The 25258-nt window shown below is 40.9% G+C and overlaps 1 protein-coding gene across 1 annotated transcript in view; it reads right to left on the reverse strand.

The window, feature by feature from the left end:
- Positions 1-377: 377 nt before the first annotated feature.
- Positions 378-25258, reverse strand: part of LOC149153822 (mitochondrial carrier protein CoAc2-like) — a 33295-nt gene continuing 8414 nt past the window's right edge. Inside the window, exons 4-7 of the mRNA XM_089441579.1 lie at positions 4649-4784; positions 1743-1927; positions 1465-1614; positions 378-1107 (exon numbers count right to left, since the gene is read on the reverse strand). Coding sequence (XP_089297705.1) covers positions 1000-1107; positions 1465-1614; positions 1743-1927; positions 4649-4784 — 579 coding nt within the window. The 3' untranslated portion in view covers positions 378-999. The remainder of the gene's footprint in view (positions 1108-1464; positions 1615-1742; positions 1928-4648; positions 4785-25258) is intronic.

Genomic DNA, 25258 nt, shown 5'->3' on the forward strand with positions numbered 1-25258 from the left:
AAGAGATATTGGCCTCTATGTATGTTTTTGGTTGATGACTATGAGTAGGATTAAACACTTCAATATAGTACTAATAATAATAATAATTGATAGATGAGGAGCATATGAGATCGTTCGTGTGGAATTAAAACCATCTCAACACAAATAATTGATTACCAAAATTTAGAGATGCATCATGCACCTGTTATGGGAAAGCAATATTCTTATTCTTAAGCATTAGATCCACTAAATCATGATAAATATCACCAAATCAAAATTCAATAATATTTTTCAGGATTTTAATGATCAAATAAACTTCAAATTCTGATTCGTCTCTTAATCCACTATACAGCTTCTTCTAAGAAAGTCTGAAATAAATTTGCATCCTGGTCAAAATATCATATTAAGAATCACTTTGTGAATTGAATTAGAGAGATTCGCCAAATCTATTTCTGGAGCTTCATCAATTTTGAAGCTCCACAATTACAATAACAAGGGCACAATTTAGACGCACTAAGCAGTGGCCCGCCTGTTCACCTAATATTAAACATTTGGGCTTCAACCCTTTTTAAATTGTATAGAAATACCCTTTAAGGGCATTTTGAAGGTTACAACTGAAAAAATCTGCTGGTTGCAAGTAACAATAATCAAAATTCATTTTTAATGTTACAAATGAAACAGTTGCTGCTTGCAAGTGAATAATAATCAAAATTTAGTGCAAAGTGAATAAATTAAAACAAGTCGAGAGGGTAGCACTGAATAGTCACAAGTTGCTTCAACTGGATCCTTAATTATAGTTTTCAACACACGCTCCACCTACAGACCCTCCACCCAACTTCTCGATCTTGAATGAAAGCTCCTCCACCCAATTTCTTGAGCTTGAATGAGAGCTCCTCCAGAAGCCCCGCACCCAATTCTTGATCTTGAATGAGATCAGATAAGCCATCACATATGCATAAACCTTTCGAGGCAACAAAATGCAACCATACCCGGCATTGTCTCTCTCAACCATATTTTCCACTATGTGCTCTTTGTCGAGATGGAACTCCCTCTTTCTCGAGATGGAACTCCAAGCAGGGATTTCATTGCATCGTATGTAGTAAAGCCAATTGCCACTGAAGGTACAACCTGCCGAGACCAGAATGGCAATTATTGCTAATCAAATGTCAGTTTTGCTAAACTATTTAATTCCCTTCTGTAGAAAATAAAAACCCAAAATGTCATGTAACCATTGGCATCACCATAAACAATGAAAAGCTCAAACGCCAGCTCGGGCATCCTTCTATTTCAAAAAATTATCTGGCTATACTGTATGCCATGGCATATGCATAACATTAATAGACCACATTGACAACAGATAAACACGAGATGCTGTCTAGCGAATCAAACAGGAGTCAAGCAACTCAATAATTGTCTGGCTGATGCTGAAATTTAAAATACATGCAGCAATAAATTGCTTTTATGCAACGAGATTATAAAGTTTACCTTTACGTAATTAATACTTAGCCCAGAAAACATCTGCTTCCAGCCTTGTCTTTGAACAATGGTAACAAGACCATCCAATGTTCCTTTGAACTTGGGTTCCATTTGTTGAAGAGAAGATGCACTATTTTGGTTAGCTGATAATGTCTGTACCTGTAGTGCCACTCAAACCATAATGGTCAATTTTCAGTATCATAGACTTAAATAGCCTGTATCTTTGACTTAAAATTATGAATACAGTAAACCAAGACTCCAGTTACCAAGGAAATAAAATGTTCAACCTGCATTTGTCGTCTAACAACATCCAGAGGATATGTGCAGGTTTGACCCACCAAACCAGCCAAAGATCCACAAACAAGGTTTGCTGTCATAGAATGTTCATGCTTCTTTGGAACACGTCTCTTCAACTCCTCGTAGACATAAAACTTCAGGCCAGCATATGGAAAAATTCCATAAAGTGACGGACCTATTAACAAGCACTAGAATCTTTCAATAATTGAAGGGGGGGAAAGTACATCAGATGCTTCAAAGCACTCTATGTCAATGAAAGAGAAAGAACACAAACAGCATCTACTTAGTTGACAATAACAATCGGTGCAGCATAGATGGATAGAAAATCGTCAAAACCAAACAAATTGATTAAAAAGGTCTCTTCAAATAAGAATAATGAACGCACTGCAACCTTAGCAGTGTGAGAGTAGTCTGTATTTATCTATACTAACCTCACCAACCAAACCACATAGGATTCAGATTATTAAAGTCGGGAACCTTTCTCAATGGACACAACATAGTTAAAACTGGCAGCACAAAAATTGATTCACTGCAATATATCCCCAATATATCTCACCTATGAGCCTGTCAGGACTCAGAAGTGCAATCGAAATGGGCACATTTGTTAGGAAAGTTCATCGGCAATGATGTAATTCAGATTAAACTTGTAAGTATACATCGTGCCAAATGCGGTGTTGTTTTTTGATAGATCTGGAACAAGCTGCTCTTATGCTAATGATGAAACACCTATCATATAGTAGGCAAAAAACCACTAGAAGCAAAAAAAGTGTTGCATCTTGCACCTAATAATTAAGCACCATGAATTCACTTACTTGGCAAGAGCATTAATCGCCATGGAAATATTAAAGAATGCACTTACTTAGCGAGAGCATTAATCAACATGGCAATATTAAACAAACATGTTGTAGGTATTTTCACTATCCGAAGGACAGTTGGAAGACATCTAAGGTCCTTCTCGATGGCTATGTTATGCTAACAAGCTGCTATTTTGCTAATGCTGAAGCACCTGCCATATAATAGGCAAAACACTGCTACAAACAAAAGACGTGTTGCACCTAATAATTAAGCACAATGAATTCACTGACCTAGCAAGAGCATTAATTCCCATGGCTAAGTTATGCTATTCAATGTAACCAGAATCTGTTCAAGTCATATTAACCCCTATAAAATCCCAAATATGCAAAATAGATTGCAACGGAAAATTTCCTTAAGATGGGGAGAATAAAAATAAGGTTACTTTTATCTATGAAACATGATATAAAAAAAAAAGAACTAACAAAGTAGTGCACATCACAAGGATCAACCAAAAACTGCACAATACCAGCATAAGGAACATTCATCAAGATTATAATGTCGTAAAAAGACCTTTCAGCGTTGGGTTCTGGAATGAAGAACTACCATGTCCCGGCTGAAAAGGATGCCAACATTCATGCCCAACGATGAAGAAAATCAGTTAGGGAAGCCCAGTTTGAGGTTTAGAAGGGATAGCACAGGATTAGAAGGAATTAAAGGATGTATGGCAGTCTCAGAGTAAGAGAACTTTTAAGATGTAAAATCATTTACCAGCATGCAACAGACAAATAGGTAGAAATGGAATAAAAGATTTGAACAGAGCTTTAATAAGCCCTATAGTAGAGAGGTAGTCTGTGAGTAACAGAATCCTTGGCTATGTGCACAGTGTTCATACTGCTCTTGGAGACTCTTAGGCCTGAATATCAACCACAACTCTAGAAAGTTAGTTTTCATCTTATGTGCTGTTTAAATGCATTTAATATGAACAGAATTTCATTTATTTCTCCACAACAATTTTAGTGTCATTCCTTGTCAAATATGTCAGATTTCATGATGAATTTCAAATTTCAGAATATTTTACTGTCTGTGTTTTGACTTGCATATAGTTCTACATTTTTTTCTTATTGGGATAAGCCTGAGTTTTTCTAAGATGTTTCAACAAATAGATTTTCAGCATAACAGCAAATTTTAGCTGTATCTCTCAACTTCAAGAACGTCATACCTAAATATACATACGTCTTCTGCTAACCACAAAGGGAACCATCTCTACAGAGTAACAATGACTGCAAAAGAAGCATTATGTGCAGCAATTTTCATTATGTTGATACAAATTTTTGCAGTCACATTTTGCTCTCTCAGTTAAAAATCATTTTGGTCATATCCAACAATATGAAAATTTAGCTGTCAGAAATTCTATGTAACCATTGCCCATAATTTGAATCATACATTTGAACTTCAATTCCTGACCTTGTCTGTAGTCACCATCATGAATACATGTGCTCACATGAAATGAGTTTGCAAACAATATATTTACTAGCATTCATAACAGCTTGGAAAATGAACTGTCTCAACCACTTGGGATGTTCTGCAGGACTAACTGAAAGTCCTGAGACCATGATGGCTGGTAAAGGTATAGCAACAACAAATGATAAGAGAAGGGCTGAATCCATCATTGTTGACTGGTGCTGTTTGGTATTGAATGTGGTATCTAAATTTATTCAGATGCTTCTTGCATTCAAAAATCCATTGAAAATGTAACACATTTAGGAGATAAAACCAGTTTTGGTTGCTTTCCAATCTTTAACAACCAAGCTTCAGTGAATGTGACAAAAGATAAGGAATGATACTATTTCAGTTTAAAAAGTTAAGGAATGTTCAAATACCAACATAAGTGTTGCAAAATATGTTCTACATTAGGGAATGTTAAGGTGACAAGTTATACTGATACTATAGCATACAAAACCAAGCCAGAGAGATTAGAAATTAGTCTTTAGCTTTAAGGTTTTTCCTGTCAAGTAATCTCAATGAAAGGCCTACATAAATAATTGTAAGTAGATGTGCTCATACCAAAAAAAGGACCAAGATACCATATTGCAGTGCCTACCTACTCCACGGTAAAGGCCACGTAAGCCACCCTCCCTATAAACCTTTGCAAACACATCCAGTATACCCCTGTAAGCTGGCTGGATACGAACACGCCTTGCACCCTTATCTGACTCTGTGGTATATGAACCAGTCACCTGCAAAACAAGATTCAGAAATATAAACATATGAGCTGAGGGGCATAGAGAATGTACCGTATTTGATCTACATGCAGATCTACACAATTGTCCATAAAATCAAATATATAACAATGTAGATTCAAAGAAGAAAATAACATAAAAGTTCTGGAACACAACACCACAGTTTTATTATGAGGGAGAGATGAGCATTTTATAAGCAATGCAAACATTCTCCTTATTAATTTAATTACAAAATATATTGCATAAATATCAAATACGTTATTAGATGAAGTACATACATTAAGATGTTTCTTTCTTTACTAGTTTGAGATGTTGCCTTCTTTTTTAATCTTAGATATTGCCCAGGAAGGAGTGCACTTTTTCTTGGTTGCCTAATGAGTTAGACGTTTCTGATTTGTGTGCCTTTGTTGATTGCAAAATTCCTCCCTGTTTAGATGGGGAAGCGTCCCTGCTTCCTCCACCGAATGAGGGAAAGTGTGCTTCAATGTTTTTGCACTCATCAATTTTGCCTGTGCTGGTGTGTGTCCCTTCTTATCGACAAGATATGATAAGTACAGCTGCTGACAATTAATCCTTTTCATTCTGAGGTTATTGCTGTTGACTGGAGATACTGAACCAACTATGGATAAACCATCTTCTCGCAATGTACCATTCGGAATGTCCAGCTCTCTTAATTGCTGCTTCTTGAAAAAACCTTGTGACTCGTTTACAGGTTTCAGCAATTCTTCTAGTATCTCTCGTGCGTGCAGTAAGTGAGCATCTAAGATGCTTGCACACAATTCAGCCTCCACAAGGATGTGCAAAGGCTCATGGAGATGCTCATACCCTGGCTTGTCCTTCATCATGGCCGCCGGGGATATTGAAATTACCCGGGTCTTTAATTGAACCCTGTCCTCTGAGTAAAACTCAACATTCAGTAGCAGCTTCAACTCGTTGTAGTGAGTTGTGTCTAGGACGAAGGAGACGTCCAACGAAATTAAAGTTAGGATATTTGTCAACTGGAACTTCAACTTTGATGGTCTTTTTAACAATAATCCCACTAGAACCTCCGCCTAGTGCTCCATACCAACCATGAGGGGATGCCTGTAACATGCTCAGTCATTCTAATTGGTAAGCAGCCATCCATTCATGTCCACTCCTCCAGTTGAAATTAATCCTCCGTGAGTCAATGCAGTGACCCACACTATTTCCTGGGTTAGCAGTGGACGGCACTGTGGCAAAACTTGCATTAAGATGCCTGTGACATGCTCAACCGTTCTAATTGGTAAGCAACCCATCTAGTCATGTCCACTCTAGTTGAAATTGATCCTCCGAGAGTCAATGGGCTACCACGCTCAGGTCCATCATGGTCTAAAAAAGATGAATTCCCCAACAATGCAGTTACCTGCACTATTTCCTAGGTTAGCAGTCGACGACATTGTGGAAAAACTTACATAGAAGGACTGGGTTTTTGTCGTTCAGCAAGCAGTTCAGTAAGATACTTGTCATGCTTGGCTATGGCAATGCGTGTAGACCACATGCCAGGAAGTTGCGGTGAATGTGTTCTGATGGCGAGAAGTTCATATATTTGGCCGATGTTTCTTCCATTGAAACATTTTTAGATTGGGCATTAAAGCTAGTAAATCCGGCAAAACCCGAGCTGGCTAAATATGGGTTGTTGAAGCCTCTGAATTCCAGAAAAAGTTCCAGAAAAGTTAGAATCCCGGCAACCCAAAGGGGAAGAGAGAGTTGTCTATTTAAATATGTTATTAGCTGGCCTCCCTATTTAAGAAAAACACCTTGAATAAGATCAATTTTGTTTTCAATAAAGTGTGCTCAAGGCAACCTTGTGGGTTGGTTGAAGATATCTGCAAATTGTAGTGGAGCCATGGCAGGAGGTACCAGGTTGGTGAGGTTGTCTCAATTGACAGGGCGACCCAAACACAAAGAAATGCATTGGTGTAAATTGATTTTCTTATTGGGAGCCTTTCCAGTAGGAGTTGTGTTGGCATTATAGCTAATGTGTTGTCCTTGATGACAACCTACTCAATAAAGATGTCAACATTATGGTAACAGGATGATTATGCAGGTTGGTACAGATGTGAGAGGTGATATGAACAAAGGAATATCAGTTTAGAGACAGATGGATGGTAAAGGTAAAGTTTGAGAAAGTAAATGCAGGTCCTAAGAAGCAAGGCCGCATACATACATGGGTATTGTGAAGAAAAGTCACGTACAAAATCCGCACCATGGTAATTTGAATACTAGGGGACTTTACCATGGTATTGGCCCATAGTAATGAGTGCGACAACGGTTATTTGATCCTGTCAAAGAATACCAATGACATTACTAAGGGATTGGCCTAAGGTATTGGCTAAAGTTAATGTTATATAAGGAGATGGAGATCAAAAGTGTTAGGTATGGCAAGTGATGGATTGTTTATGAATGATTTGATCTGAAACAAGTGTGCACCAAGGAGCAAGGAGAGGACTCAGATCTGAAGTATGGTGACATATGTGCCTGTTTGATGTACTTATTGAAAATGTCTAACAATGATAGGTCTGTGGTTGTAATGATGTTGTAATTTGAATGAAGTATTTTTAAAGTATGTGATTCTGACAATAAGGGTTGCAAAGAGAAATTGTGTTTACAGCGAAAGTTTTCAGATCTATACGCAGGGTTGTCTCAGGTTAGTCGCGTACATACGCGGAACTACTTTTGGGTAGTCCTGTATATATACTGCGAAGTGTTTTCAGTTTGTGCAGATTTGTACGTGAGTGCTGAGAATGGTAAGCGCGTACATACGTTGTTTGCCTTTACTAAAGTCACGTACATACGTTGGTTGCATGAATAACAGTAGCGTATGGAAATTAGAATATGAAATGCAAATTTTAAAGTGAGTTTAAAACACTGATTCAACCCCCCCCAGTGTTTTTCCCAACAATTGGTATCAGAGCAGGTCACTTCAGTTGAAGCTTAACCGCTTGGAGTGGATCAAGGACGATGGGAAAGAAGCAAAAGAAGAAGGCAGCTCAAAGGAAGAAGTCAATTCAGGAGAACAATGACAGTGATGCATCTGATGCTATAGCAATATCTGCATTTATGGGTCAAGGACAATCTGCAGCAGAAAAACAAGGCAAGTCAGAAACAATGGACAATAAAGGTATGCTTATGCTAAGTGATGATAACTATCAGGAATGGAAAAAAAATGAAATCTAAATTAATAAACCTGGGATCTAATGTTTGGAATTTAGTATGTAATGGTTGCACTAAAATTCCATCAAGTGAAGAATTACAAAAGAATAATGTTGCATTAAATGAAATCATTGGTAACATACCTGATTCAGCATTAGGAGAGGTTATGCACTATGAAACTGCAAAGGAAGTATGGGATAATCTGCAGGTCATTCATGAAGGTAAATCAAAGGAAGATTGTTCATCAAGAGAACCATCAGGTAATCTTATTTCTAAAGATGTGTCAAAGGATGAGTATGATGATAAAACAACCTTTGTTATATCAGATGGAGTTACTGATTCAGAAGAAGATAGGTTAGAGGAAGTTCTTAATCTTAGAAGAAAACTTGATTTTGCTTTAAAAATGATTAACAATCTTAAGGATAAGTTGCAGGCATGTGATGACAAGGATCATGTTAAATCGGTAAGTGTTGCAGTAGAATCTAAACAATATTGTGAAGGACTTGAAGCTGAGATCGTCTCTCTAAGAGCATACTTTGAAAAGTCAAACAAGCGAAATGAAGAGCTTCTTCAAGTATTTGAAGAACAATAGAATGGGCTGCAAGAAGAAATTATCAAATTAAAGGAGCAATTGGAAGAAGGAAGAAAGGTTGAAGAAGGAATGAGGAAGAAATATTTGGAAAAGGAAGAACAATACCAAAGAATAGAGGTTGAGGTAAACATTCTAAAAGGTAAATTAGAAGAAAAGGATAAACACTTGAGATTTCAAGATAGTACTAAGATTTTGGATAACATTCTTAGTAGTCAAAGGTCTCCTTCCATTAAATCTAGTCTTGGTTTTCATGAAACTGTAAAAGGAGAATCTAGTTCACAGGCTTGTGCAAGGATCTTGAAGGATAACAATACAAAATCTGAAATTCTTGTTAAAGAGATAAGAAGTCAACCAGATCAACATCCAAGAAAGATGAATTTTCAAAAGAAATCATTTGCTCCTAATAATAGAAACATTAATCGATTCTCTCCTCTAATCAATAATGTTGAATTCTTTATATGTCATAATTATGGACATGTTGTAGCCAATTGCAGAAGCAGATTGTTTCGATCTCAAGCAAATAGCCACTTCACAGGAAGGTCATCAGCTCCCAGGTACTCAGGTTTCTTTAAAGGATATTGCTTTGCTTGCAACATATTTGGTCACAAAGCTATTGATTGCAATAGGAGGAATATGAAACAGAAATATTATAATTCCTCTGCTCCCTTTTCTGGTCATATAAGATGTTATACTTGTAACAATTTTGGGCATGTAGCAAAAGAATAGAAGAACAAGTCAATGGACCTCCACAGACAACATGGCAAGCAATCAGATAAGAATATTGTTTCCAAAATACTTGAGAAAGATGGATCCACTAGCACTTCTCATAATAAGCAAAAAGAAGAAGAACAAACAAGGTGTGGTCTTGCTCTATGCTCATTTGAAGATGAAGAAGAATGGTACATAGATAACAGATGCTCTCATCACATGACTGGAGATAAGGACAAGTTTGAGTCTCTCAAGAAAAACAAAGATGGTAAGGTGATTCTTGGAAATAGTGTTCCAGCAAAAGTTATGGGAAAAGGTAGAATCAAACTTGAGAAGTATGCAAAAGTAGTTGATGCATTATTAGCAATGTTTTAAGAACCGGACCGGTCCACCTAATGAACTGGGTTTCGAACCGGGATTGGTTAGGTCTAAACAAATCAGTTTTGAAAAAAATACATTAAATAATTAATTTTAATGAAAAAAACTATTTTTAAGATTTAAAACCATTATTCCAAGCCAATAGAAACAAAATATGCAAGGTTTGCTCATATATATACCATGTAAAGGTGAATATATCAAAATGGCATCGAGTGCAATACATATCCACAACAAAATACATAATCAATGGGGCTCTAAATGCCCTCTAGAGTCCGAAAACAATGCTCTAAGCTATGGGGTCACTGACCTACTACAAGTCTACATATCAGTGATCAACAACATGATCAAACTCATCACCACTACTAGACAAAAGATCATCAACATGAGCTACATCAATAATATGGCTCAAAGTTTGAGGACTCCTAAAACTCCTCTACAACTTTAGTAGTAGTAGCAAAAATAGACATCAAAACTACAAATCACTGATCAACATGGTCACTCATGAAACTCATCATTGATTCAACGCTACTTGAAATACATAAACATCATCAATAAGAGATACATAAACATCATCTAGCTCAAAGTCTTTAGAATTGGATTGCTCAACCTTATAACATGATAGAAAAGGGCTGACCACCTGCCGCTCGTCAGTTTACCTTTGCTTGTGCTTTGCAGTTTGGTTTCTTGGCGTCTACCTTCTCCCCCGTGGTTTCCTCCCTGCTCGCCAACACCTGACGCCGACCTCCGTTATCTGTTGCCGCCGTCCCGGTATCGAACCACCTGGCGCTGACCTCCGTTTCCCGCATCCGACGGATCCGGTCTCGAACCCTTCTGTGCTCCCACCGACAATTAACATGGTTGAGGAGGACCTGTTAGATTATGGGGAGGACCCCATACCCAACCAAGAAATTTGGGCTCACACCACCAGACCGTTGATGATTCCGCGTAGCGTTGCTCTTGGGGTAACGGCTGGCACTTCCTCACAGCCTCAGCACCAGCTGCCTACTGGGAAAGGCAAAAGGCCGGAATATCCAACCCCGGGCGCCGCACTTGATAGCCCACCCCTCTCTCCGGCGACTCTTCAGTTCTTGGGTTCATGTTTCCCTGTGTCGCCTTCTCTGGACGCTCCTCTCCATCAACCTTTGCGACCTCCCCTCCCTCCGCCCCCGTCCCCTCCCCCTCCATCTAGCTCTCACTCCCTCTCGGTCTCATTTATGCCGCTGAATCAGCGTATGCCCCCCCTTACTTCCGGCCCGAACCTGCAGGGTACCGTTTCCTCGGCCCCTCGCTCCCCTATTCGTTCTGGATGCTTTACCCCGCCATTCCCTGTTCAGTCGGTACATTCTGCTCAACAAAGCTCATCGGACCCGTGTCGCAAGTTACTCAGAGAATCCCTCTCGGGTAAACGCTCGGAGAAGGTTACTAAAGGAAGATGCCTTAAAGCTAATTATTCTGGTTTCAAAGTAAATTTTGGGCCTGAAGCTCCATTGCCGGACATTATGGATGCCGCGGGTAAGGTTCTTGTTGGTTGTGTTCGAGGACGAAATTATACGGCGGAGAGACTTAAGGCGTGGGTGGAGGAAATATGGGGACCGTTGCTTAAAGAATTACCCGAGGTGATGGTTCTTACCAGAGGATGGTTCGCCCTGCACTTCTGCCACCATCAATTCGCTGAATGGATTCTGGGCAAATATTGGCACATTGAGCTTATGCCGGTACTCCTTAAACGCTGGGATCCCTTATTTGATCCTGAGCGCGAACAACTTGGGGCTGGCCCTATCTGGGTGCGCTTACCAGGCTTGCCATGGCAATTCTGGTGCCCATACGCTTTCAAGAAAATTGGTGACGCCCTAGGCACCTACCTGGAGCATGATTGCTCATACGAGAAGTCTGGTAAGCGCTCCATGGCTCGCATTTTGGTTCATATGGATACTAGACTGGGTCTGGAGGATATTATAGAAATCTATCATAACCATGTCACCAGGAAGCAGATACTGGACTATGAAGGTGTTCCCTTCCGTTGCCGCAGATGCCACAAGACTGGTCATCTCTATAAGGACTGCCCATTGGTTACAGGGGGGGTCAAGGAGAGCATGCATGGTCCCAGAAAACAACCTCCTGTTACTCCAATGGCAGATATCAATAATGCGGAGGGTGATCCGAGACAGCAGGAGACGCCAACTAAGGGGCCGAGCGAAGGGGGGAAAAAGAGATCATCCAGGAAATTTGCGGTGCCTTCATCTGAGCCGCCGCGTACCAGATCCAAGACTGCTGAAGCCGCAGCAAAGCCGATGGAGACGGCATCTTCACATTCAGGTGATAACTCCATTCCTACTTGTCAACCTACTATTTCGAATGAATTGCAATCCATTATGCACCATGCATTCAGAACCTCCTTTTCTGAGAGTGTCTCCTTACCAACCATCCATTGCCCCATCGATCCCCCCCTCCCTACTTTCTCAACTACCCCCCCTTCCTACATCCCGGAGACTGGTCTCCCGGATTCCCCTCCCTCCCCGATGGTATCTGGTGGGCACCATTATCTTTTGAGATCCAGAACTCGGCCTAAAATATTAGGACTGGGATCCTCCCCAGGTCGGCATCGGAAACAAAAGCGAGGCCGGCCATCCCAAATTTCTTCTGCAAAATTATCTGCGGTGGCTGATGTGGCTTCGGGCCGACAGATCACTATTGAAAGGGCACTTAGAGCGAATGAGCCCCAGAACTGGGTGACCCCATGATTTGTCTCTCCTTCAACTGCAGGGGTTTAGCCAGCCCTAAAAAACGATTGGCTCTCAAGAGACTGGTACTTGAATCCAGATGTGATATCATTTTTCTTCAGGAAACACTATGCTCCTCTGAAATTGCAGTTCGTTGTCTACACTCTTTTCTCCCTGGATGGTTCCTGCATGGGTTGGATGCCTGTGGTAGATCTGGTGGACTACTCATTGGTATCAATCCTAAAATACACAGACCTCTTTCGGTATGGGGAGGGAGAGGTTTCCTTGGTATGGACATCACTATGGGTGAATTGGGCCTTCCCATCAGAATTCTCAACATCTATGGACCCAATCAAAACAGGCTCGACTTTTGGCAAAACTTTCTATCAGAAGGACATATTACACAGAGCACCATTATCGGGGGTGATTTTAATTTCTCGTTGGGATCCGGGGAGACATGGGGGATATCTTCACAAGGGGATCCTATTGCGGAACAAATGTCCATGCTCCTCGATGCCCAGCATCTTGTGGACATCCCCATGAATAAAAAACTTCCTACTTGGCACAATCAGCGTACAGGAGAGGCTGCTCTTGGAAGGAGGCTGGACAGGTACATGATGCATGAGGCGCTGATACAGAAATTCCCATTATATAGACAGTGGGTCAGCAACGGGGGTCTGTCTGATCATCACCCTATCCTTCTTCAGATCAGTGGCAACTCGCCAAAGCCGCGCTCCCCCTATAAATTTTTTGCTGGCCATCTTCAAGACCCAGAATACATCAAGTTGGTATCGGATTTCTGGGCCTCACAGCCCCAGTTGAGAGAAGGGAGGAAAGCTTCGGACTTCTGTGACAGGCTTAAAAAGCTCAACAAAATGTCAGAAACCTGGGCTCGTCTGAAACGAAGCAGAGAGGAACAGAACCTGAAGGATAAGGAAGATAGAATATGCCAATTAACAGACGAATGGGGAACGGGTTATCAATCGGATGAAACAAAAGCTGAACTCTGCCAACTGATCGAGGAAAAATCGAAGATCTTAATGGAAAGGGAAGAACTCTGGCGCCTGAAGAGCCGAGCCATCTGGCTTAAAGCAGGGGACAACAATACAAAATTTTTTCATAATATTGCCAATGGCAGAAAGGCCGCTAACACTATATGGCAGCTTCCAATGGAGCCTGATGGTTGGGCAACCACTCATCAACAGCTGGCTAGATTGGGGATCACTCATTTCAAGGGACTCTATACGGCCCCAAACTCTGTAAACCTTCCAGAGATTATCAGACTTGCTGGTAAGTTTCCAAGGTTCGTGGCACAGGAGGACATTGAGGATCTCTGCCAACCAGTCAGTGAACAAGAGCTTGAAAGCACGCTTAAGTGGTTCAAAAAGGACAAGACCCCAGGACCAGACGGATGGCCTGTGGAATTCTACCTGGCCTTCTATGAGATGATGAAGGAGGACCTATTGGCGGTGGTGGAGGAAAGCAGGATCACGGGTCACATTCACCCACCCATGAACCAGACCTTTATAGCCTTGATCCCCAAATCTGACGAGCCCACATCCTTCAATGACTTTCGGCCCATATCCCTCTGCAACTGTCCCTATAAAATCATAGCCAAAATCATTGCCAACCGTATAAAGCCAATCCTATCCTCGCATATCTCGGCAAAACAATTTGCCTTCCTCAAGAACCGACATATTCAAGAGGCTATTGGCACTGCCCAAGAAGCTTTACACTCTATCAAGCTAAAGAACCTGAAAGGCATCTCCCTAAAAATTGACCTTGCCAAGGCATTTGACAAAGTAAATTGGTTATATTTGAAGATGATACTTACTCATCTAGGTTTCCCTCATATTCTCATTAATTGGATCATGGGCTGTGTTACTTCGGTATCATTTGCTATACTCATCAATGGTGCGGCTTCGGAACGATTTCATATCTCCAGGGGGATAAGGCAAGGCTGCCCTCTATCCCCATTACTTTTTCTCATTGTTATGGAAGGATTGAGCAGGCTTATAGCTGAAGCTAGAAGGACGGGAGACATAAGTGGTCTCAAAATAACGGAGCAGTTTGTCCTAACCCACCTATTGTTTGTGGATGATATATTAATCTTCCTGAATGGTAGTATCAGGGACACCGTCGCCCTTAATGACATCCTACTCCTCTTTTGTAAAGCCACGGGCATGGAAATAAACGAGCAGAAATCCACCAGGTCCATGATGCATTGCTCACAGCAGGAAGCTCTACTAGCTGGACAGTTTTTCCCTTTCATAGAATGCCAGTTAATGGATGGAATCAAATATCTGGGATTTAGACTGAAGCCGGATGGGTATAAAATTACTCACTGGTATTGGCTTATAAACAAAATAGAAAGGAGGATAACAGGTTGGCAGCATCGGCTATTGTCTAAAGCAGGCAGACTCCTACTGATCAAGACAGTCCTGGAGGCCACCCCTGTTTATTGGATGTCTCTGACATGGATCCCAAAAGGCATTTTGAACAGGATTCAACAAATCTGCTCCCGTTTTCTCTGGAATGGAAACAAAAAAGGAAGGATTTTTGCTTGGACCAGATGGACCACCATTGCACTGCCAAAGCAATGGGGTGGATGGGGTATCAAGTCCCTACAGGAATTTGCACTTGCTCTCACGGCCAAACAGGGCTGGGCCCTCACCAAGATGGACAGTCTATGGGCTAAGATTACTCATCACAAATACATATGGCCATCCTGCTTCACGGAATGGCTTCGCAGACCTTCTTGGAATCAACAAGGTATTTCAGCGATCTGGCGTGCCACTCTCAAGGCGATGCCCCTTATTAGAGATAATCTACTCTGGAGGGTGGGTAATGGGGCTCAGGTTCGTATTGGACTTGACCCTTGGCCTGGTTCGGGGAATGCTCACATATTGCCCAGAGATCTGATCCATCACCTCAATCACAGGGGCATCAAATATTTAGCACAGATCGGCGATCGGGAGCGCTCCACTATATTTTCGCAAGCTTGGATTAATGTTGGGCTCGGACAGTTCCCGGAGGCTTGGACAGAACTGTGGAATGGATACATACGAGCTCTTATTGAAACTCATATCAAACTTCGGGAGGATGAAGATCAGCTTATATGGGCCCCTGCTAAATCTGGGACATACTCACCCAAACTGGGTTATATCAGGCTTATGGAAGTCAGAAAACCTGCAAACCTGCTAGGCTGGTGGAAAATTGTGTGGAAGCTCCAAGTGCAGCCCAGAAACAGGCTTCTCCTGTGGAAAATAATCGCAAATAAATTACCTACAGGGGATGCCCTCACGAAGCAGGCCATAGCAGGACCATCTTGGTGCGTACTTTGCCAAAGAAATGAAGAATCGTCGAACCACCTGTTCCTCCACTGCGAGACAACAAAAGAAATCTGGCAACAGGTCACACAGGTACTGAATATCAGAAAGATTTGGCAGGGCGAGGACATACCGACTGCCTGGACAAATTGGTGGGAAGCGGTTGCCACAGAAAAGGCCTTAAATCTCCCAGCAGTGATATCGAGTTTCATTTGGCGGAGCAGGAACGCTTACATTTTTGAGAACTGTAGAATCAACAAATAGTTACTCTCGGCATCCATTTGTGCTGCCTACAATGAAATACCTTTTGAGAGCAAACCTATCCAACCTAGAATTATTCAGCCTGAAAACATAAATAAGGATATGCCTTGGGCATATTTTGACGGGGCAGCGCCGCCACAAGGATGTGGTGGGGGGATTGTTTTTTTCCTATCGGATACTCATTTTTTTCACCTAAGACTGGGTCTGGGTTCGGGCTCAAATAATTTTGCGGAACTTATCACTTTGAGACACCTTCTTTATTTTGCCCATACTAAACAATGCAGACAAATTCAAATTTTTGGGGACTCAAAGATTGTGATTGATTGGACAAACAATAAAACTATCTGTCATGCATATTCTTTGAAACATATCTTGGAAGAAATTGTTTTTCTAAAAACACATTTTGACCAGATCACTGTTTCTCATATCTACAAGGAAAGAAATGCGATTGCTGACCAGCTTTCGAAAGAGGCGGCGGATCGGCCTCTAGGAGACTGGCTGATCGAAGAACACACACCAGCTGGGATCCACAGGTTCTATCATCGTCCCTACATCGACGGCCTGCTGATGGGGGGTCCTCCCCCTTACTAGTTTTTTGCAACTGCTACTTGGGAGCTTCTTTTTGTATTGCAGCAACTATTTAATCGGGTATATATTTTGTATGGACATATGGATGTACATTTTCCTGTATGGCCTTGGGCTTTATATTGAGAATTTTGGGGTTTCTGTATCTTCTGGTGACATACAGCTTCATGTATTCACCTGGACACTCTCTGGATATTTATATCTTGCTTACTTCTTTGTAACGTGGCTCTGGCCACTCTACAGCATATGCCTCGGCATCTACAACATGTAATATCTATTAACAACTTTTTAATAGAAATTACGAACTCTATTTTCCCCGGAAAAAAAAAAACATGATAGAAATTGAAAAGGTTTAACATGCCTAACCAATGATTTTGGTTTGAGTGAAGGGTTCATCTCCTCAACCTTATAATGTGGTAGAAAAAGATTAGCATGCCTAACCAGTTGTTTTCCTTTGAGTGCAGGGTGCATTCTTGTTAACGACATGGTAGAGGAGTTCAACAATCAATACCACTAACATCAACAAAGTTCAACAATCAATGCCACCAACATCAAGGTTCTTAAAGGGCTTCATGCTCTTGATCAAATGCCAATATCATACCCTCACGCATGATAGAATCCAATGGAAACATTGCAAACCCCCAAACCATGAAATGCTGGAAACCATTAAAGTCTATTGAATTTTGAGTGAAATCTAAAATTCTAGTTTCTCCATATGAAATCCAATGAGGTTGAAACCACTCTCAAACATCCTGAGTCATTTCATGGTAATGTTAAAAATTTAACTAAAATGATGAAAATGAAAATTAAAGGAAATGTCACTTTTACTTTAAGAATTTAACATTACCATTAATTGCCAACATTGCTAGGGTTGAGATGTGTCAAGAAAATGAGAGGGTAGGCATGTTTTTCTTGGAGGGACTATTTTTGAAGGAAAACAACCCCAAATTTCCTTCAAAATAGCTTCAAAACTCACAAAAATGCATTATGTGGGGTTTATGGTTGCCCTAGCAATAAACTGGCCGATTTATGATGGAACTGGCCAGTTTGACCATAAACCAGCAGGTTCCATCCTAAACTGGTCGGTTAGGACCGGTTTTTCTAATTTTTTGGCGAAGGGAGGGGTCAAACCGAGTTTTTCTGCCGGTTTGACCGGTTACCGGTTCAAACCGATCGATTTTTAAAACATTGATTATTAGTTCAACAACTAAGAAGTGTAGGTCAAATGGCTGACAAAGGACGTATAACTATATTTACATCAACTAAATGCAAAGTTATAGATGAAGAAACTGGAAAGATTATAGCAAGAGGATACAGGAATCCAGACAAATTATGTGTTAACAAAGAAGAATTTAGGCAGAAATAAGAGGTATAGGTCACTTTCTTTAGATTCAGAATAAAAGAAGATAGTTCCCATTGCAGACTATTTTGTTTAAAGCATACTTCTAACAATTACTGTAGAAGTGATGAAGAGAAGGAGATGATTATCAAGATCAGTAGTATTGATCTCAGGGGGAGCTATGCTTGAGGATCTTGGTGATAATTCTCTAGTTTGGTTTGTTATTCATTTGGTGATGCTTATACTGCTAACGTTGCATTGATGAAGTAACAGTGAATAGGAACAGGTATTGTATATTCAAGGGGGAGCTGTTGTTATGAAAAGTTCAACATTTTACTTTCTGTACACAAATTACATGAAGGACAGTCGCGTATATACGCAAGTTTTGATCTAGATAGTCGCGTATGTTTCTTTGAGATGAAAAAATAGTGGGATAGACTCAGGGGGGGTTTCTAATATGCTTCAATCAGTTATTATTGGTTTTTGGTTCTGACATTGATTAGTTACAGTGTATTTATAATGCTCAGATGTTACTTAGAAATGACGTTGGTTCATGAGATGTTGCAAAGTATCATTGTTGCTTTGGTTCTTTGATGGATTCGATGATTGATGACTTGGATAATGATAGGTTGGCACAGGTTCAGGGGGAGCATATGCTATGCTTCTAATAGTGCATTGCTGGCATCATGGTTTCTTGAGCATTTTTTTGTTGCATGTTGATAAGTTCATATCATTTGGTGATGTATAGTTGTTGTTGTTGTTATTGGTAGAAATACATATGTTGTTGTCATTCTGTCACTAGTAATGATTAAGTCATGAATGATGACTATATATTGCTTAAGTTGCACTTAGTGAAGTTGATCCTACATGAAGAGGATGTGCATGCTATGGTCCTTATTGGCATTGGTTGATGAAGATGAGTTTATGATTCACTCACTGCTTGTTGACATTTATATGTTGTTGTCATTATGTCTTCAATAGATTGAAGATGATGCCTATATGTTGCTTGAGCTACATGTGAAAAGTTGTTATGATGTTGTTGCATGGAAAGAATATGTATATGCTGTCTATGGTGTTGTGGTTCAGGAGTTTAAGTCTCTTCTTACATATGAAAAGAACATGATGATATGAGGTCAAGAAGATGAGTTGCTGACAGAGATCTACTGCACTATATGCTTCTATTACAATTGCTTGGTGATGCCTGGAAGCATTGCACATTTGGTCACATATTGATGACTACTCTGTCCTACATGATGATGATATGGATGTTCATGTTGTTGTCTACGTTGTTGTGATCAGATGCTAATGTTGTAGGTTCCTATATATGGTTGTTGATTACGGTCTTGCTACCTCACTATTGAGGTCTTCGGTTTTGATTATAAATGTCATATCCGACTTTTGATGTAAAGGTCATGTGAAGACCCATGTTGTAAATCATTGTAAAATTCAGTCATGTATGGGCTACTGGGGGCAAGTCATTCATGTATGTAATTCCACTATGTTGGGCAATTGATGTAATGTTGGGCCAAATATGTAAATCCCACTGTGTTGGGTGATTGATGTAATTATGAGTCATTGGTGATAGGAAAGGTCTTATTTGGTTGAATCATAGAATCTTGTGCTTTTATCTTCAATAGGCTCAGCATATGCTCAAGGAGCATGGTCAGCATGCAGTTCTCATATTCAATAGATCAGCCCTACAATGCTCCTATCTACACAGGGGGAAAGAAGTCTTCATTCAGCGTTGCTCATCCCTTTTCCCTTGATGTCAAAGTGTTAATTTTAGGCAACAATGGTATGTTTTGTGCTTTAGAGCAATTTTACTTCAATTTCTTTATTAGCCCAATATCAATATCCAGATTAGCAATCACATCAACATGATAGTAAAATGCAGATAGAACATAAACATAAACAGTAGAAGACAAGCCAAGACAAGAGGACACAAGATGTGGCACCAGCCAGGGACAAACCGCAATGTGGGGAAACCCTTGATCAATTCTTCTTATATTCTAGAGAGAAATAGTGCAATTTACAAATCTGATAATTTATGACAGCGACAAAAGAGCCCTAACCAGAAAAGTCAATGCTGATCAACAGGCCAGATTTGACCCTCAATAAATTGGTCAACTTCAGTCAACTTCGGCCTCCAAACAACAAGATTAATCAACGCTAAAAAGAGCCCAAAATCAGCCTAGTCAAATCTGGTCAAACAACCAACCTGCGGTCAGCCCTAGCTACAGGCAATGCTGGTCAATGTCAACGTTTGACCTCGATTTATGTGCCCATAAATGTACCTTGCCCAAATAGAGATAACCCCCACAAAAACGCAGTCAAAGGAGGTCAACACATGTTGGTCAACGCTTGGTCAAACTGTCCTAAAATTCGGTCTCCTGAAATTTCAACCTCCTGAAATTTCGCTCTCCTGAAATTTCAGCATCCTGAAATTTCGCTTTCCAGAAATTTCGAACATGTGGAGAGAGAGAGGCCTAGAAATCCGTACCCAATCAATGAGGAGAGAGAGAGAGAAGTGTGAAGATGAGTGTGTTCAAATGAGGCTAAGGCATCATGTATTTATAGCAAACGTTGAGGATGAATAGACGTGATTGTTGGGCTTCTAAGCCTACAAAAGTTTGTTGGACAACCTTGACAATTTGTCCATAATCAAAATAAATTCATAACTTCATTTGAACATGTCGAAATCGAACGATCTTTAGATCAATCCTACACCTCTCAGAGAGAGGAATCCAAAAAATATATCAGTTGTCATAAATAAGATAACAACTGTGGAGTTTGGCCCTAGTTGCCAATTTTAACACTCCCTCTCAACTAGGGAGAACTCCATCTGCTAATCCATTTGCCAATCTGTACTATCTCTGCCATCAATGCACTGCTCTGCTCTAATGAACTATGAAGAAGAAGTGATCAAGAATGTATCATACCATTCTCTACTGACCCGAAGTCAGTCCCAATCAAAGGAGAGTGTGTCATACCATTCTTACTGACCTAAAGTCAATTCCAATCAAAAGAGAGTGTCTCATACCATTCTTACTGACCCGAAGTCAGTGCCAATTGATCTCGGATTAATATCAATCATCCTAGCATAGGGAGTACGGTAGTACACGATGCGTCCATCGGTAGTACTATGGTTCCTATCCTCGTTTCCCTACTCATTGGCTAGATGAGAGGTACTTCCCATGAGTCTCAAACTGCATGGGTAGTATGTCTCAATAGGAAAAGGATGAACCACTCATCCTGCCTACATGTCGTCAAGGGGTATCGTAGGGGAAGGCTAAACCACTCACCCTGTACATAACAAACCACTAGGGGAAGGTTGAACCACTCACCCTATGGTTGCTCATCGCTCCAAGAAGTACCCCAAGCCCCCCAGAGCTCCCAGAGCTCAATGCCCATCTCATACAGGACCCTCATAAGAGGGTCTCTCCACGACTCCAAGTAGTCCTCGGAAGGCAATGAACTTGACCTTCCCTAGGGGCTTTGTCAGAATATCAGCGACTTGCTCATCACTCTCAATGTGATGGGGCCTTATTGCTCCTCATTGTACCATATCCCGGATAAAGTGGTACGTTATATCTATATGCTTGGAGAGATCATGAAACATGGGATTCTTTGATAATCGGATCCCACTCTAGTTGTCGCAGAGGATCACGATGGTATCCAGCACATGTCCAAACAACTCACTGAAGAGCTTCCTCAACCAGACAGCTTCACAGGAGGCCATACTACCAGCTATGTATTCGAACTCAGCGGTGCTCAAGGAAACCGATTTCTGCTTCCTTCTCATCTAGGATATCGAAGTAGAACCCAAAGAAAAACAACATCCAGAAGTGCTCTTGCGATCCACCACACTGCCAGCGCAATCAACATCAAAATAACCATGCAGCCTCACATCTTTGGCAGTGTATCTCAATCCATGAGTGATTGTGCCGCGTAGATATCTCAGAAGATTCTTGGCACCAAACCAGTGTATATGATGAGGCTCAACCATATATTGTCTCAATGTGTTAGCTGCAAAACATATGTCCGGACGGGAGATCACCAAGAACATCAGTGCTCCTATGAGTTGACGATACTCAGAAGCATTTCTCAATTCAGGTCCAGCAGCACTACCACATAACTTATTAAAGTTAAGTTCCATCGGAGTAGTCACAGGCTTGCAGTCCACCATCCCAAATCTTTCCAATATCTTCACAACATATTTTCCTTGAGAGGAAAATTTCAACTGGCTTTTGCCAGACCTCCAACACTAGAAAATAGTGCATCGGTCCTAGGCCCATCTCAAATTCAGAAGCCAACTCACTCTTACGTTTGTGAATGAGAGGGTCAGCACTTCCATCAACTCCATGCTTGATTTTGTAGAGCCACTTAGAGGTGACAACCGATTTGTCCTGGGGTCTAGGGACCACATCCCAGACATCATTCTTCATAATTGACTCGTATTCTTCATTCATAGCATCCTTCCATACTTTATGCTTCACGGCTTCTTCGAATGATGAAGGCTCATTTTGAATGATAGTGCTCATGGCGGTCAAATATCCTTGATACTTGTTCGGCTTCTTGCTTTCACGGAAAGCCCCCCTTGGTGCAATGTGTCTCTCAGCATCTTCGAGAGTCTCCCTAAGCCATGAGGATCTCCTTTTGGAGGAGGGTTCATGAGGAGGAGGATCAATAGGATCCATAGGTTCATCAACATCAGGCATTATTTCATCTTCTTTTGCACCCTGATTTCCGGTGTCAGCTTCTTTGTCCTTCCTTAGGATAAAAAGGTTATTGATCTTCCTAAGGGCCATATCGTCGTCGAAGGTGACATCATGACTTATCTCAACTTCCTTTTGACCAGCCACATAAATTCTATATCCCTTAGAATTTTCACTAGAGCCCACAAAGATTCCTTTCTTCCCAGATGCACCCAATTTGCTTCTTTTCTCTTTCGGCACATGAAAATATACGAGACTTACAAAAATTCTAAAATGAGAGACATCGGGTTTCTTACCGGTGAACATTTCTTCGGGAGTCTTGGAGTCCAATGCTTGATGAGGGCATCAGTTTTGAACATACACGGTGGTATTTGTAGCTTCAGCCCATAAGAACTTCGAAAGGCCTTGATCATGAAGCATGGCACGAATTGCTTCTACAATAGAGCGATTTTTCCTTTCAGCCACACCATTCTGCTCAGGAGTGTATGGCGTTGTAGACTCCCTCTTAATGACAGCTTCTCTGCAATAATCTTGGAATTCATTGGATTCGTACTTGGTCCCATTATCAGTCCTCAATATCTTGATTTTCTTCTGGGATTGGTTTTCGATCAAGGCTTTGAAGTATCGGAACCAGGTGAACACTCCATCCTTCTTCTTCAAGAAGTAGTTCCAGGTCTTGCGAGAATAATCATCCATAAAGGTGAGATAATATAAGTATCCTCCCAAAGAGTTTACGGGCATCATACCAGATATGTCGAAGTGGATCAATTGCAATATATTTGTGGCCTTGCTATTACTTGAGGAGAATGGTCCCCTTGTAAGTTTTCCTTCAGCACATCCCGAACATACACCTTCATGCTCTACTTTGAACTCGTGCATACCTATCACCATTTGTCTCACATTGGGTAGGGCCTTATAATGAAGATCCGCAAACCTCCGATGCCATGGTTCAGATTGTAGAGATGTGTCGCAAGACATGGCTCCCAATGGACTTCCTCCAACTTGATACAAAGTGTCAACCCTGAACCCAAGAGTAAAAGCATCTTTTCCAAACACGTACCTTTCCATCGATGAATGCCACTTTGAATCCTTTGTCCTCCATGGCTGAAATGGACACCAGGTTCTTCTTAAGATCAGGTACATATAGTATTTCTTGCAAATGAATAGTGTTACCTTGATTCAATTGAAGGGTAACATTCCCTACTCCCTTCACGGGATAGGTGGCATCATCTCCAAGGATGATCTCCAAGTTTGTCTCCTTTTCTATCAGATTAGAGAGGGCTTCCTTGTATCTGGTGAAGTGCCTTGAGGCACCACTATCAATCAGCCAATTTTCCAAAGTGTTCGGAGGAGAGGCAGTGGAGAGGGCCAATATAAGATAGTACTCTTTTTGCTTATTGTTAACAACATTGGATTCTTCATACTTGGAGTTCCTTGATTTCTTGGAGGGTCGACCATTTCCTTGATGTCCCGCATTCCTTTTTCCTTTGCCATTGGACCTGCCATTCCTTTGATCATTGTTGTTGAAGTTGTGCCTGGAATGATTGTGATCATCATCATGCGATGTGTCCCTTCTATTTGGACACTCCATTGCATAGTGGCCAAACTTATTGCAAATAAAGCATCTTCCCTTCCTTCCATTTTTGAAACTTGGTCTTCCTTGACTTTGCTTCTTTGAACCTGCATTATTCTTCCTCTTGGCATGAGCGAAGAATGCAGTGGGGTTGCTTCTATTAAAAGGAATTTCTTGCTTCACCATTCTTGTTTCTTCTTGAATGCATCTCGACATCAATTCTTTGAACACTGGAATTCGATCATTGCTGAGTATGGTGGTTCTAAATATATACCACTCAGGTGGGAGTCCTCCAAGGGTTGTGAGAGTAAGTTCCCTGTCAGGAATGACCTCTCCAATTGAGAGTAGATCATTCTTGATCTCAATAATCCTCAAGAAATAAGATTGAATGTCCTCGTCCTTGCCTTTCTTAATATCCTTCAACTTATTCTTGAGAAATAGAATTTGATTAGCATTACTAACCTTGAACATGTTGACCAACCTGTCGTAGATCTCCTTGGAGGTCTTCAATTCAGAGATATAGGCCACGAGATGCTTTCAATGGAATCCATGATAATCTTCTTCGCTTTGACTTCAGCCCTATTGTACTTGGTCTTCGCAGCAGCCGGTGCATTTAAAGAAGGCTCAGAGATTTTACCCTGCACATAATCCATCACTTCTTTTTCTTCCAAGGTCAAATCAAGAGACATCTTCCATCCATGATAGTCACATTATCATGGAGCTTGTCTTCAGCCGGCAAGTAGGATGAAGAACCCATTGAGCCTTTTGTCCTTGTCCAACTGTCTTTGGTGATTGCTCTTTCACTCTTTCTTGCGCTTTGTCTTCACCTCACCTCTGATAACATGTTAATTTTATGTAACAATGGTATGTTCTGTACTTTAGAGAAATTTTACTTCAATTTCTTTATTAGCCCAATATCAATATCCAAATTAGCAATCACATCAACATGATAGTAAAATGCAGATAGAACATAAACATAAACAATAGAAGACAAACCAAGACAAGAGGACACAAGATGTGGCACCAGTCAGGGACAAACCCCAATGTGGGGGAACCCTTGATCAATTCTTCTTATCGACTTAGTTACCGGAGAATCC

Source organism: Pinus tabuliformis, chromosome 9 (assembly GCF_031772625.1).
Source record: "Pinus tabuliformis cultivar Carrire ecotype Pingquan chromosome 9, CPIR1, whole genome shotgun sequence".
NCBI lineage: Eukaryota > Viridiplantae > Streptophyta > Pinopsida > Pinales > Pinaceae > Pinus > Pinus tabuliformis.